This window comes from Perca flavescens, chromosome 6, assembly GCF_004354835.1.
Source record: "Perca flavescens isolate YP-PL-M2 chromosome 6, PFLA_1.0, whole genome shotgun sequence".
Lineage (NCBI taxonomy): Eukaryota > Metazoa > Chordata > Actinopteri > Perciformes > Percidae > Perca > Perca flavescens.
In genome coordinates, this window is record NC_041336.1 from 29,667,980 (window position 1) to 29,683,066 (window position 15,087).

At 41.2% G+C, this 15,087-nt stretch overlaps 1 protein-coding gene across 1 annotated transcript in view; it reads left to right on the forward strand.

Moving 5' to 3' along the window:
• Window positions 1-11,686, forward strand: part of sall3a (spalt-like transcription factor 3a) — a 14,766-nt gene extending 3,080 nt beyond the window's left edge. The window contains exons 2-4 of the mRNA XM_028580346.1: window positions 5,783-8,938; window positions 9,327-9,664; window positions 10,080-11,686. Of these exons, the coding sequence (XP_028436147.1) occupies window positions 5,783-8,938; window positions 9,327-9,664; window positions 10,080-10,511 (3,926 nt within the window). The 3' untranslated portion in view covers window positions 10,512-11,686. The remainder of the gene's footprint in view (window positions 1-5,782; window positions 8,939-9,326; window positions 9,665-10,079) is intronic.
• The last annotated feature ends 3,401 nt before the right edge of the window (window positions 11,687-15,087 follow it).

Sequence of the window (15,087 nt, forward strand, 5' to 3'; positions counted from 1 at the left end):
GAGCATGTGTGCTGTTGGCCTCGGCAGCACAGCTTCCTCGTGTCCTAGGAAGTGTGATCAGCGGCGGGCTTTTCATCTGGCCACCGCCTCCTCTGCATCCAGAGTCTTTGAAGGTGTGCACGTGGAATGTATGGGAGGGCGGTGGCGTACATATCGCACACGAGAGCACACTTGTGCTTACTGCTACTCTAGAGGAATTGCCAAAGGTGAATTTCCCCACCTATGGACAAAGACGTACAGAATCAATTTCAACCAAGAAAGGTACATTTTCACAAATATTATAAGTTGTAAAAAATGATATTTTCTGCATCTTAAGAGACTTTGCATTCACTGAACAGGTGGACGGCCACACATGTGCTTTCAGTTTTCACTTTTGACGCTTTCTTCACAGAAATATTCACATTTACTGTCAAGTTCTTTTTTTTAATTCTCAAACATAGTCACACTATTTTAAGTAGAAGGTTTTCCTTTTTTCTACAACAAACGGCTTGAGGCAGGAATGTACGTAGTTATGAGGTGCAAAAAAATATATATATATAATACAGTGAGGAAATCCCCGCTGACAGTGACAACATGGTTCCCCTGCAGTGGGGCTTTGTTTGGCTTTTGTTTTAAATCCCCTCTCACCATTGGGTGCAGGCCTCTGGACCACCCACATAGTTGTCCCAAAGATGTCTTCAAGAAGGCACTCAGATATGGCTGCGTCCTAATTACTTCTCAGCACTGAAAACACACACAGTCAAGCAATACCCTGATTGAGAGGAAGAACTTGACAGGACTCCTTAACATTAGACTTAACAGCAGATTTGGGGCAGATTTAAGAGCAAGCTAACAATCCATCAAGTGAAGAGGTACATTTGGTCATTAGTGTTTTTACTTAGGATGAGTTTTTTTCCCGTTTGTTTCGGTTCATTTTCATCACTGATTTGTTCAGAAAGTGAAGTCGTGGACGGACACTTTGATAGCTGAGATGTTGCAGGTATTTTTTACTTTAAAATCCAAACCCAAGCATCTGAATTTAGCTGGAGCAAAGATCACCATCTAGCAAATATGTCTTAGGCCTGCTGAGGATGAGCGTCCATTAGATCCTATAAAGCCTCCTCCTCCTTTTGTAAATCCACATGTGTACACACAGAGAGCCATCTTGACGGGTGACACAGTCATCGGGACAGGGTGCCGTCATTGAATACTGTATTGCAAACGCGTACACAAACAAATCGTTAATGTTTTGGCTGCTCCACATCTGCAGGCGATGACAAAGGCCTCTCTGTTAGTGCAGATATGACTGTACCACTCTGCAGTAGGGCTGACCAGGCCGATGACACACACACACACACACACACACACAGAGCTGTGCTGGAGACGCTCGAGCCTCTGCAGGTCTGAGGATGCACGGGCTCATTCCAGGAGATGTTTTATGTGTGTATGGCCACCGACACATTAGTGTCCAGGATTTTGTGCAGGAAAATATAATATGTATATATTTTTTTGATGGATCTGCTAATTTAAAAAAAGGCATGCATGCATTGACATTAGTGGAACTAATGCAATTCTTAAACAGTGTGACAAACAGAGTCAGTATTTTTTTAAAGGGAATTAACACTTCACAAAAGTGCACAATCAATGTAAAATCAGCATGATTGATGGTCTGAATGATCCTGTGCTGAGAGATAAATTACCAGATTAAAATGCAACAACGAGCACACAATACATCAGTCAAACTAGCTGTCTGTCAAATCAACTTAAATAATAAAAAAACAAACATTGCTTGAATAATTCATGTCTTAGTAGAGTAGAGTGGTGGATGTGTGGTCAAAGAATTCCAGCATCGTTGAACCCAGCAGGCCTCTTTATTATGCCCTCCCCTCCCAACATGGGCAGGACCTACAGTGATGTATCTCTCTTTAAGGTTCCTAAGCTATCCCCAGATGCTTGAAAAGAATGCATTTTAAAGGGCCAGAAGGCGGGGCGGTTCTAGTAAGGCTGTAAGTGCAGGAGATTACTCTTCTTACTGTCAGTAATAATGTAAAGGAAATTAAAAAATCTTACAGTTTGACGAAGAAGTTTTAGGATGAAAATTGTTAAAATGTAGGATACAATACACTTTAAATGACTTGTTTTTTTAAAATAAGATACCAATGACTTTATCTTAACATAGAGTAAGTGTGTGTGTGTGTGTGTGTGTGTGTGTGTGTGTGTGTGTGTGTGTGTGTGTGTGTGTGTGTGCGCGCGCTCATTAAGTGAATCTGGAAATTGTTAAGAATGGGAGAATTTGTAATTGCTCGATGCTTCGCTCAATGCTCGGCTCTGTGGCTTTCACAGAATCAGGGGAAAGCATGAATACCTCATCTGATATAATATGTCTGATTAGCGGTTTCAGTTAGCATGCCAAAGATTGCTGAACAAGATAGCGAAGATAGAGATTCAATGTCTACAATCGCCCTATTGACTGGGTTCAGCTTAATATTTGCATCTGAGTAAATGAAGACTCTTAAAGGAATGAAAAACGGATTGGATTTTTTTGTCATCCTTTCCTTTCTCATGCTATAGGAAAATCAATACCCCCCACAACACACACACACACACACACACACACACGCTTTTTTTACTGTCTTGCAAACGTGTAAGAAAACACAAAATGTCGCCTTTACACAGCTGCGCAACACAATGGCACCCCACTGTTTCAGGAGTGAATGGTGATTGTGAATGCAAATGTTATGATTTTGAGCTCATTGGCATGTACAGTGTTATAATATTTCCAATTGTAATGTTGAGTAATTGTAGCTATGTTAAACCACAGAAAAATCCCACAACTGAATCACTGAATGGTATCTTAAATCTTTTTAAAGTGGCAGTGTGCACATTTTTGACTGAGCTATGAAGGGCATAATATTTGTCACAATATTCCTTTGATTGTGCTTACAATGAGTGTTGCAAACTGACAAAACTGGAAATGCCAAGAGGGAAGAACATAAAAAAAAAAAACAGGAATTTCAAAATGGAAAATATAATTCAAAGTCTATTATTTTCAAATTAGAAAAATATAGACCTTCACAGGGTACATTTGATAATGTAGGCCTGTGCAAGCATGCATATACGCACTGCAGTTATATATTTTCCAGTGACAACAAAACGCATTTGTGTGTGTGTGTATGTATATACATATATATATATATATATATATATATATATATATATATATATATATATATATATATGATATTTTTTAGGTGTTTATCTCTATACATATATACATGTAATTTGTCTAAGCTCTTTGTCTTTCTACATAAGTCTGTGAAGAAACGTGTCACAGTGTGTGTGTGTGTGTGTGTGTGTGTGTGTGTCAGGTCAGAGGCATACAAAGCCCCCACTTGTAATTGTATGAATGAATAAAAGAGATTGACAGTAATACCATTCTAATAACTAATCAGCTCAACACAATGCCTACTCATTTGTGTTGACCTTTCAACCCTCAATTATGGAAATGAGTTCTGCTGTCCGCTGCTGGGCTAAGGAGATTTTTTAGCCTGCTGACACGTGTCTCTGACATTTTCAGTTTCCTCACTGGCTTCTTCTCACTTGTGGTAAATAATAATAGGAATTATGAAAAATATATATTTATTTTCATTTCAATAGAATTTCTATCCAAAATTTGCTGTCTTGTGACTGGAAAATCCAGGAGGGAAGTGACATTGATATTGCAAAGTATAAATAATGTACAACCCAAAATAAAGCGTGGAGGATTTAAAATTTTATTTTCCTTTAGTTGCTTAATCAGTTTTATTTTTTTTATTTTTATAAATTAACCTGGCACCCATGATTAAGTAAAAGATTATCTTGTTTTGTCAGCCCTGGCCCTAGTGAGGATAAGAACACCGAGCCTGTCCAAATACTTTTTTTGATAATTAATTACGTTACAGACACCAGACCTTGATAGCTCACGCCCCCTTTGGCCAGAAATTACAGGAGGAGTGATGAATTTCTTTACTAATGAGTCACTGTAATTGGCACAAATGCTTCATGTCAGCCTCACCATGGCTCGCTCCATTCTAACCTCTGAAATGAGCGTGAGCACTGAACTGAATCTCATGATTACGCACTTGCAAAGCATAGTAAGACCTTTGGTGTTGAGTAAACATGTGCAGTCTGTAATGTGCAGTATTTTCTGGCAGTTTTTTTGAGGTAAGGTCACTCTCGAAATGTCTTTTTATCGCTTACATTTATAGCTCAGGCCTGTTGGCCTATTGGGGGAGTTGCACTCCTATGATTAGTGGAAGCAAATCTGTGTGTGTGTGTGTGTGTGTGTGTGTGTGTGTGTGTGCGTGCGTGCATGTGTGTGGGGGGTTTAGATATACACACATACAATTTGGTTCTTTTAGTACTGTAGCTCTGAGCCCCTTTTTAAGGAATTATTAACTCACCTATGAACTATCAACTCCACCTTGTTTTAAAGCAGTCTTTTTGCGACCATCTTTTTGTGTAATAAATCACTTTTATTTGCAATAGTGCCTATGAAATTGTCCTATTATTTTTTTATAGTGTAAAGTGTATAAACAGTAGTTTAATTTGTAGATAAATACTTACATTACCAGATCTATGCTGGGTCCTTGAGAATAAACTGAACAGGAGACTGTGAGTTAAAGTATGTGCAGGGTGCTGTGGCAGTGATTGAGCACACTTCCCACTCCTTATGAAAGGGAAATGTGTATACGGCCACGAACAACACACACAAACTATGTTTGAACACAAAAAAAATAAATATACAAAGGAGGCCATTTTTACATGGTTTTGATCAGGTGTGAATTGGGTCCATGCTCGGAGCTTGCGTCGGCTTGTTTGACTCTTGATGGTTGCATGTGGAAGAGGAAGTGGCTTCCTACAACTGTGATTAAACATGTGTAACTAATCAGAGACTTTGCTGCCATGGTACTAGCATGTAATTTGTTGAGTCTTATTTCAGAGAGCATGGGAGAAGGAGGGAGGGAGAGACAGAGAGACAGAAAGAGAGACAGAGAGAGCGAGAGAAAGTAACACTGGGAATTTCTTAACTGAAAGTTAATGTTTTGTATTTCAAAACATTTCAAAAGTCATATTAAAGTTTGCATAATTTTGAATTATAGTGAATGGTTCAGGAAATGTATAAGTGCTATAGAATCAGCAAATCTTTGCTTTTGATTTTGACAACACAATTTTCCTGACATCACCATCCAACAAGAGAGTATTCCAGTATAGAGTCCCTTGCTGAGATTCAGGGACAAAGTATTACCTTTGCAATGCTAAATGAAAAGGCCTAGGCATTTGTAATTCAGGTGGAAATGGCTGGGCTTGATAGCAGAGGGAAATCCTAATGGGGCCATCAAAGTCCTGGTTTGTACCCAACAGATGAGGCAGCTGTGAATTGTATGAAATATTGGAAATCAATAGGTTCTATGGAATTTCATTAAGCGGCAGTATCCACAATTGATAGGCCCTCATAATTTGATGGATTGCACAAAGAAAATTATTAGCTGGCTCTATGGAGAGGGTGTGAATGCACAAACCAGGGTCTTGAGAATTGGTGAACTAGGGCAATTTGTTCAGAGTCAAAAAATAAAAAGAATATTGATTTTGGTTATGTTAAAAGAGAGAAAAAAAACTCAAAGGTTAAATCTTTGCAGCACGGCACTGCAAAATATGTGTGGATTCTTCTATTGATTATTTATTCATTAATTCTTCTTTTTTTTGCTCCCTCTTTTCCTATTCCCCTCCACTCCCTTGACCCCCTCCTTTCCCCTCCCTTCAGCCCGAGGTGAGGTGCTGGATGATGCCGACAGCGGGAATGAGAGCCGCAGCGGCAGTGAGGAGACGCATGTATGTGAGAAGTGTTGCGCTGAGTTCTTCAAGTGGTCAGACTTCTGTGAACATTCAAAGAGTTGCACCAAAAACCCCCTGGTGCTCATCGTGAATGACAATGAGGACACACCTAACCCTTCCCAAGAGTACCCTACCGAGCTCTCCCCTGTACCCAGCTGCTCTAGCGAGCAGGCTGACAGCGAGGACCCCAGGGAGAGCAACCACAGTCCTGCTGGTGAGGTGGATGACATCCCAGAGACAGCAACCTTAAATGGGGTCAATCTCCTAGAAAAGGAGGACGAGCAGATGGAGCTAGAGCTTGAACCAGAAAAAAATATGGATCCTGAAGACACAGATGTGACATCCCCTGAGCCAGACGGCTCCCTACCTCAGCTCAATGATGTCGTCCCCTCAACTCTTACAAGCTACGCCATGCCAAGCACCAATGTTACCTTGGAGACCCTGCATGGCACCCGTGTGGCAGTTGCCCAGTTTTCACAAAGTGTAAGGGCAGCAGTGGGCAGTGGGGTTTCCACCATGGCTATTCCCATGATCCTGGACCAGCTGATGGCCCTCCAGCAGCAACAGATCCACCAGCTGCAGCTGATAGAACAAATACGCAGTCAGGTGGCTCTGATGAACAGACAGTCTGCCTCACAGCCTGCTCTAAACCACCATCACAGCAATGCTGCTGTAAACCAGGGGCCTGTATCTTCCTGTGCTCCTCCTGTCGCAAGTCAGCTTCAACTACACAACTTTATCTCTCCCCCTGTCCATCAGCTTCCTGTTAGGTTGCCGGCCACTCTCAGTGGTCAAGGTCTTTCACCCCTGACCTCAGCGATAGAAGGACCTCTCTCTCAAACACCACAAACTAGCAGTCAGCAGTCTAACTCTACGGTACCTATCACATGCTCAAATAACTCGGCGTTTCCCTCGCCCAGTGGTACTGGATTGTCATCTCTACTTCCCTCCTGCTCATCCTCAGTCACGAACAACATAAGCACTAGTAGTAGTGCAACAGGAGGTGGTGGCATCAGCAGCAGCTCAGCTCTTCCCAGGAACTCCAGCACCCCTCCCTCACTCAGCCACAGCAGCCTCCTGAGCTCTGCCTCCAGTCTACCGCTGATACCTCACAGCTCATCCAGCAGTGTTATCTTCCCTAACCCGTTGGCCAGCATAGCAGCCACAGCCAATGCGCTTGACCCCCTCTCTGCTCTGATGAAGCACCGTAAGGGGAAGCCCCCAAATGTGTCTGTGTTTGACACTAAGTCTAGCTCTGAGGACCCCTTCTTCAAGCATAAGTGTCGTTTCTGTGCTAAGGTGTTTGGCAGTGACAGCGCACTACAGATCCACCTGCGTTCACACACTGGAGAGAGGCCCTTCAAATGCAACATATGTGGCAACCGTTTCTCCACCAAAGGAAATCTGAAGGTCCACTTCCAGAGGCACAAAGAAAAATACCCACATATTCAGATGAACCCCTACCCTGTGCCAGAATACCTGGACAATGTGCCCACAAGCTCAGGCATCCCATATGGAATGTCTTTGCCCCCAGAAAAACCTGTAACCACATGGCTAGACAGCAAACCTGTCCTCCCCACGGTTCCAACCTCAGTCGGGCTCCAGCTGCCTCCCACGCTGCCGAGTATGATGGGAGGTTTTGGCGAGTCTCCAAGCCTTACACCGCTCAACAGGTCCCCTCAGAGGCCATCTCCACCTTTAAGCGAGTGTGCATCTTTGTCCCCAAATATCATTATTGACTCTGGCTTGACCACTACATCACCCTCCCCAAAACCCATACTAGGGGTTGATGCACCTCCTCTCTTGAAACCTGAAGGTGTTCTCCTTCCCCCAAGCTGTTCTACTAGGCCAGGAGAGAACACCACCACCACAACTACACTAACTCAAGTTGTCCTTTCATCTGCCGTCACTTCCACCACATTGTCCAGCAGCGGCCAGGTAACTGAACCCCTCACTAGCCCAGACTCCGTTTCTAACCCTGTCTCCCATCCTGTCCTTCCCATGCTCTCAGAGCAGTTTAAGGCCAAGTTTCCTTTTGGAGGCCTCCTAGACTCTATGCAAACCTCAGAGACATCAAAGTTGCAGCAGCTTGTTGAAAACATTGACAAGAAGATGACTGACCCAAACCAGTGTGTCATCTGTCATCGCGTTCTGAGCTGCCAGAGTGCTCTCAAGATGCATTACCGTATCCACACTGGTGAGAGGCCTTTCAAATGCAAGGTATGTGGGCGGGCATTTACCACAAAGGGAAACCTGAAAACACACTTTGGTGTCCATAGATCCAAACCACCACTTCGGGTCCAGCACTCCTGCCCTATATGTCAGAAGAAGTTCACCAATGCCGTTGTGCTGCAGCAACACATTCGTATGCACATGGGAGGGCAGATCCCCAACACCCTCGTCCCTGAAAGCCTCCAGGAGATGGACACTGACCTCTCCTTTGATGAGAAGAGCTTAGATGCGATGAGTAATGAGTATGATGATGACCTTCTGGATGAAATGGAGCAAGCTATGGAAGATGAAGCTGACTTAAAAGAGGGAGAAGTAGACCCATGTAAACCTTATTCACCTGGGAGCTCCCCACCAACTTCCATCATCTCCAGCATCGCTGCGATGGAGAACCAGATGAAGATGATCGACTCCACTGCCAACATGAACCGTTCATTTGGTCTAAAGCCTACGCAGAACGGCATCAGCTTTGGAGGAGAGACTGATTGCTTTGCCACTGATTCCCTGTCTGCAGTGGGGGATGCTGAGCGTCAAAGCTTGGGTAGCCCTGCTTTGTCTGAGTCCTCTGGCTCTATGCAGCACTTGTCCCCAGCTCACAGCCATTCTGAGAGCCAGCAATCCAAGTCCCCAACTACATTCAACAATAATAACAACAGCAGTGCCATGCTAGTAGACGAGATGCAGGAAAACAATACATCTGGCTTGGCAACTGTAAAGTCAGAAAAATCCGAGACCCCATCGCCGCTTTCTGCAACTGAAGGCACCGGGGCCCTTGACCTGACTGCCACTCAACCTGGCAGGCAGTATATCAAGGAGGAGAGCCACTTCAGCATGCTGTTTCTAAATAGAGACCGAGGTGTGTATGTGCACAATCAACATCATTCTTTATAATAATATAAGGTAAATTAAATAGCTATACAGATTTAATGTGCAATTTTTACTGAAAATAATGTACTCATAATGACATTATCTAGTAGGTATGAGGGAAAATATGATATGATATACTGATAGCAAGAGAAGGAACAAAGAGTTGAAAATATTCACACATTTTATAAATCAATAAATAAACAAAGTATTATTAGCCTAATTAATGAAGTAGTGTTTCAGCAGGGAAGTGTAATTTCAATGTTTTCAAAATTCAAGAAGCTACCTTGCAGCCATATGGGTCTCCTAATTCGCTTTGTTACCCTATGAAGTTTTAATGATTCAGCATTCTAATGTTCATTTGAACTCTTCTTTTTCAGGGCTGAGCACTCCTAATTTGGCCAGCACTGCATCAAACATGATCAAAATGGAAATGAATGGACACGGCAAGTCATTGTCTTTGAGCGACAACTCTCACCTGCCGATGGGCATCCAGGTTCCTGCTGCAGCGCCCCAGAGCACCATGAGCCCCAGCATCAACCCCATGTTGGCTCCCCCGCCTCCACGACGCACTCCTAAGCAGCACAACTGCCACTCGTGTGGGAAGAATTTTTCCTCTGCTAGTGCTCTGCAAATCCACGAGCGCACGCACACTGGGGAAAAACCTTTCGCCTGTTCTATTTGTGGAAGGGCTTTCACCACAAAGGGCAATCTGAAGGTATGAGCCAGTTTAATACAGCATCAATAAGACTTTTACATAAATGGGGGCATTCTGGTTGCAGAGAAGCATGCCATGTAAGACTCTGGGAGGCCTTTGGAGTACTGTATGTCCAACCCCTCGTCTCTCATGGTTCTGATCCCCAGGTTGAAATGCCTAACTGGCTTTGTGATATATGTGAATTTTATATAAATTTACAATAATTTCCAAATGTGCTCCTATTTTACAATTGTATGTACCACAAAAAATGTATGCTTGATATTTTTTACATTGAATTTTGGCTTCTTCCTTCCTTTTCCATCCATAAAATGTTTGTTTGTATCTTGTACTTGCCCTCAATGTTGGATTTGCGACTCATTTTTTTATTATTATTATTATTATTATGATATACTCATTATTTTCTTGCTAATTTTAGGTTCACATGGGAACACACATGTGGAACAACGCTCCAGCCCGAAGGGGTCGGCGACTGTCTGTGGAGAATCCCATGGCCCTGCTGGGCGGGGACGCCATGAAGTTCAGCGAGATGTTCCAGAAGGATCTGGCCGCTCGGGCCATGAACGTCGACCCGGGCTTCTGGAACCAGTACGCGGCCGCCATCACCAACGGGCTTGCCATGAAGAACAATGAGATCTCTGTGATCCAAAACGGAGGCATCACCCAGCTGCCCGTCAGCCTCGGCGGCGCAGGAATCACTTCGTTGAGAGCCATGCCGGGAGGAATGGAGCGTGTTCACACAGGCGGCAGCCCTCCCATGACGGGTATGGAGAAGGCCGGTCTGGATGTCGGGGCCAGCCGCCCCTTCTCCAGATTTATGGAGGAGAACAAAGAGATTGGGATCAATTAAAAATACTTTTCTGTATTATTCCAAGGTAGGCCTTTGGCAAAGACTAACAAAAAGGAAAGAAACTGCTGATCCAGTCTGAACTCATGCGTACTATATTATGTACAGATTAAATATTTTTTGTTTGGTTTTGGAAATATAGTATTTAGTATTGATTAGAGGTCTTTGCCTTTCACCCATTCCCTCCTCACTTGATATTTCGCCTATACGAAGAATACTTTGTCTCTTGTTTGAGAATATGTCGTCTTGCAAGATTTGCATGGTACTTATTGGTTTTTATCAGTACGTTTGACTGCTTTTATGAATTCCTTTGAAAACCAGGATCCTGCCTCATTCATGATGGGCAAGCATCTTATCTGGACAGGACTAAAACAGAAAAGTTTATGGACAGTCCGGCTTTTGTCTGGCAACCTTGTCCATGATTGCTCTTTTAAATATAAAAGGGCAGTGAATAAGACTGAAGAAAAGACTGAAGTATAGTGTTTCTGTGCTCGCCTGATTTTTTTTCTTTTTCTCATGAACTAGAAAACTTGAAAAAAATAATGTTTGAACTATTTTAATCTTTACATTTAGTCTCCCAGCATTGTCTTATAATATTGTCCTGTGTCTTTAGTATTTATGATATTGACAAAAAAGCGGGTATACAAAAATATATTTAATGGCCCAAGCATTTTATTGATCCATTTCTTTTCTAAACTGCAGGCTTCACTGATGAATATCTCTTTCAATAAAGACAGTATGTCGTTTGAGTTTAACAACAGAGAAAACGGTAGGTTTTATTTGGATATCTGTTGAGACTATGTGTATCACGTTACATGGTAAAGAGGCTAGAGATATCCGAAGCTGCTACGACCACAACCCTGCTTTTAACCTTTGTAAAAAGACAAAAGAAGTGATCCTTTTGAAGAAGTATCTATGTATATAAATACAGACAAATCTAAAACAGGTATGCATATTTTGTATCACATAAAAATAGACATCATGAGTTGAGAGTATTTGTCATGTTTGTGAATGCACTTTTTAAAAACAAGACGTTTTGTCTGTGAGTTACCGTTAACCTTTTGACATGAGCTATCTATCACGTGCTGTTTTCATTGTTTTCAGCGTACCACTCCTACAATTTGCAGAGTCGGTTCTCTGTTGTTGCATCTGTGCTACTCTTCAGAGTGCAAACTCATCACTCAATCAAAACCTTCTTAAATAAAAAAAAAAAAGAGAACAGGTGTGTGTCTGACTGGTTTCCTTATCTGCATCATGTCTTCCCTTTCTCCGTCACCCTTTTATTTCCATTAATTAAAACTGAAATACCAGACACATATGATCAAATCAGTGACAATGTGTCGTAATTATCTTTCTTGTTATTTAAATGTCTTTAAATCCTTTTTTACATTAATGCATAATACTCTTTCAATATTATGGAGCTGAAAAGATAACGGCAGAAGAAAAGGTCCAAACAGGATGTATTTTATTGTAGTGTGGGCCTAATTTACAACCAGAGCATCTTAAATGACTTTGGTAAAAAATGAATGAAGTAAAATTAATAGTATTATTATGTACATTATTTTGAAATCAGTCCTATTTACATAAATGTAACAACAAGTTTTGTAGTTGACATTTCACTAGTAATACAATGGATTAATTATTAGACATTTGCCGTTGACTTTAAAAATCAACTTTTTTTGCTTCCTAGACGCTCCAAAATAATGGCCTATTTATTTTCAGAAAATAATATGCCTTCTCTTGTGCAACACATTGCTTTTTCACAGATATTCTATTGTGGCTTGGGAAAAATTCCATTTAAAATACTCATCAAAAATCATTTCATTTTCTACCTTTGTTAAATCTTTTTTATTGTTGTTTTCTTTTATTTGTAAAAAAAGGATTTTTGTATTTACCTTGTATTATTTCTGTGTGTGTGTGTGTGTGTGTGTGTGTGTGTGTGTGTCTGTCCTGTACAGATCATTCTATACATCAGTAAAAAAAACACAATTGCAGCTGATCCTCATTCTTCTCTTACATCCTTCTCAACATGTAATTAAACATATCAGAACCCTACCAATATATTCATTAGTCACACAAAAAGTACTGCAAGATTTCAAACAATACGTGATGAATGTACTAAATACTGTATTATGAAAACAAATTTCCTGAAAAACACAGATGAGCTTAATCCAGATAAAAGCTGGCATCCTTAATATAGTGTTTAATGAATCTATAGCAATCATAAAAAAAACTACTTATATTTTGTTTATTTGATGTGAGGAGAATCATAATGTCGATCATGACTTTCATAATCATAATACCACAAATACAAATTACTGACTTTATAGCACAAATTAGTGTTGAGCTCATGTAATATCCCTGATGAACCAACCCCATAATAACCCGGAATGGCTGTTGTGTAATAGAATAGTAGATTAAGAACTCACATGTTAGTGTGTGAGACAATCTGTGTTTGTCCAGCAGTGTGCCAAGGCATTTCCCTTCATAACTAAGATGCCTTCCTGTGCTGCAGTGGCAGCGTTGACGTGTGAGACAGTGCTGTGTCTGGCTAGTGGCGTATGCTGTGTGGGTTTCAGTGAAATCATCATGTGTGTGTGTGTGTGTGTGTGTGATGGTGGCCTCCTCCCTTCTTCAGCCCTCCCGGTGCAGAACGCTTGACACATGGTCCACACATGTGTGCGGAAACACACACATTCTCACACTCCCACACAAATACCCATGTTCTCACTTTCTTGAACGTAAAATAAAAGACAACGCAGAATTGCACCAAATATTCGTAGAGATGGGGAAAATAAATATCCCTGCTGGGAACAGGCTGCAGCCACAACAGGTGCAAGATGAAAGTTAACGCTAACTTTAATCACTGGGAACAAAAGAGTTTTCCAGTGCTTATCTGTTGCAACTGGACTGGCAGATGTGAGTCACTTGACTATGGCCAATTCCTCGCTATATAAAGTAAGATTGCCATGACTTAAACTCATTTTCATGTCAGTCTGTAGAACACGGCAATAAATCATTCCTGAAGGCAAAAATAAAAATAGTTAAAGCCACTCCAAGTGGACAAATCAAAAAATCTGATTTCAATGTTCCTCAGTAGAGCCACAAAGAGAAATGGATTAGTTGCCAGCTGTTAAATTAATCGGCAACTATTTTAATAATCGATGAATCGGTTTGAGTCATTTTTTATGGAAAAAAAAGATCTGATTCCAGCTTCAATTTGAATATTTTCTTCACTCCTCCGTGACAGTAAACTGAAAATATTTGACTTGGGGGGGAAAAAAAACAGACATAAGACATCATCTTAGGCTTTGGAACACACTGATCAACATTTTTCACCATTTTCTGACATTTTATAGACCAAACAACTAATCGATTAATCAGAAAATAATCAACATATCAGTCGACAATGAAAATAATCTTAAATTGCAGCCCTATTCCTCAGTGTTCACCCATCCCGTCGATCTAAATTAACGCCTGCATGGTTTCTACCAGGTGTTTCTAAGGCAGGTGCTTTGTTCCAGCTGCATCTATTAGACATGATAATTACCTGAGTCACTCTGGAAACCTTAAAGCAGCGAAAGTGTAATCATATACAGTATATTAGGACAAAGATGCATTACCAGGGCAACGAAGTACAGCATGACTCCTATTGCAAAGCCAGTAGGCCAACTAGCGCATTATCCACTGCAGCTGAAGTCGTGATTGGTCCATCAAAGTCCAGCTTACATCAGCTTTCACCACTGAGCCATACGTCTTCACGCACATATTACTTTTCATGTTGATAAAGTTAAGTCTGCCGTCGGAAGCTCTTCGGGCTGATTCAGTAATGCGTGCTGCCGTTTGTAAGCCCATTGTTTGGCATTGCGATGTCAGCTGATAGCGCAGGCTTAGCCAGTGGAATTGTCAAGTAATGAAGAAATTTCATATTGACTGTTTATCTCTATGAAGGCACTTATTTTGCTCATATTTGAGTGGGGACACAATACATTCCACTCATTCTTCGACTCATGCGCTCGTATTTAGCAAAGTATTTTGCAGACGGCCAGTATACATACCAGACACCATAATGGCGATTCTACTCTCCAATGTATAATAGAAGTCAATAGGCTGTTCCTGCAGCTTCATAGACATACTCTGTGAAGGAGTTGCTGTTTTACTTCAAGTGATTTCAGTCATGATGCCCTTCCAGCTCAACACTGGGGTTAAATGAGGTTATTATTATGACCCTGCGGTTGATTGTTATTTTCCATCACAAAGCTTCAACATGTTATCCAGATTTGCTGTCGTTATGTTCATTTTTTTTCTTCCACTAAGTGATACATTACAATGGAATGTCTCAGACGTGAAGTGCAATTTCATTTTACTGTTCAAAACGCAGACAAGGAATTACTCGAGGTGTGTCCATTTAAGAGGATTTTAATGAGTATAATTTTAGAGTGGGTTACAAGGCTAATTATCTAAAAGTAAACATAACGTGTCTCTTGGATATATATATATATATATATTTTTTTTTTTTTTTTTTTTTTCTTTTCTTGAAATGTGGCAGTGTTCCTATTTGTTCATCACACCGAGCAAA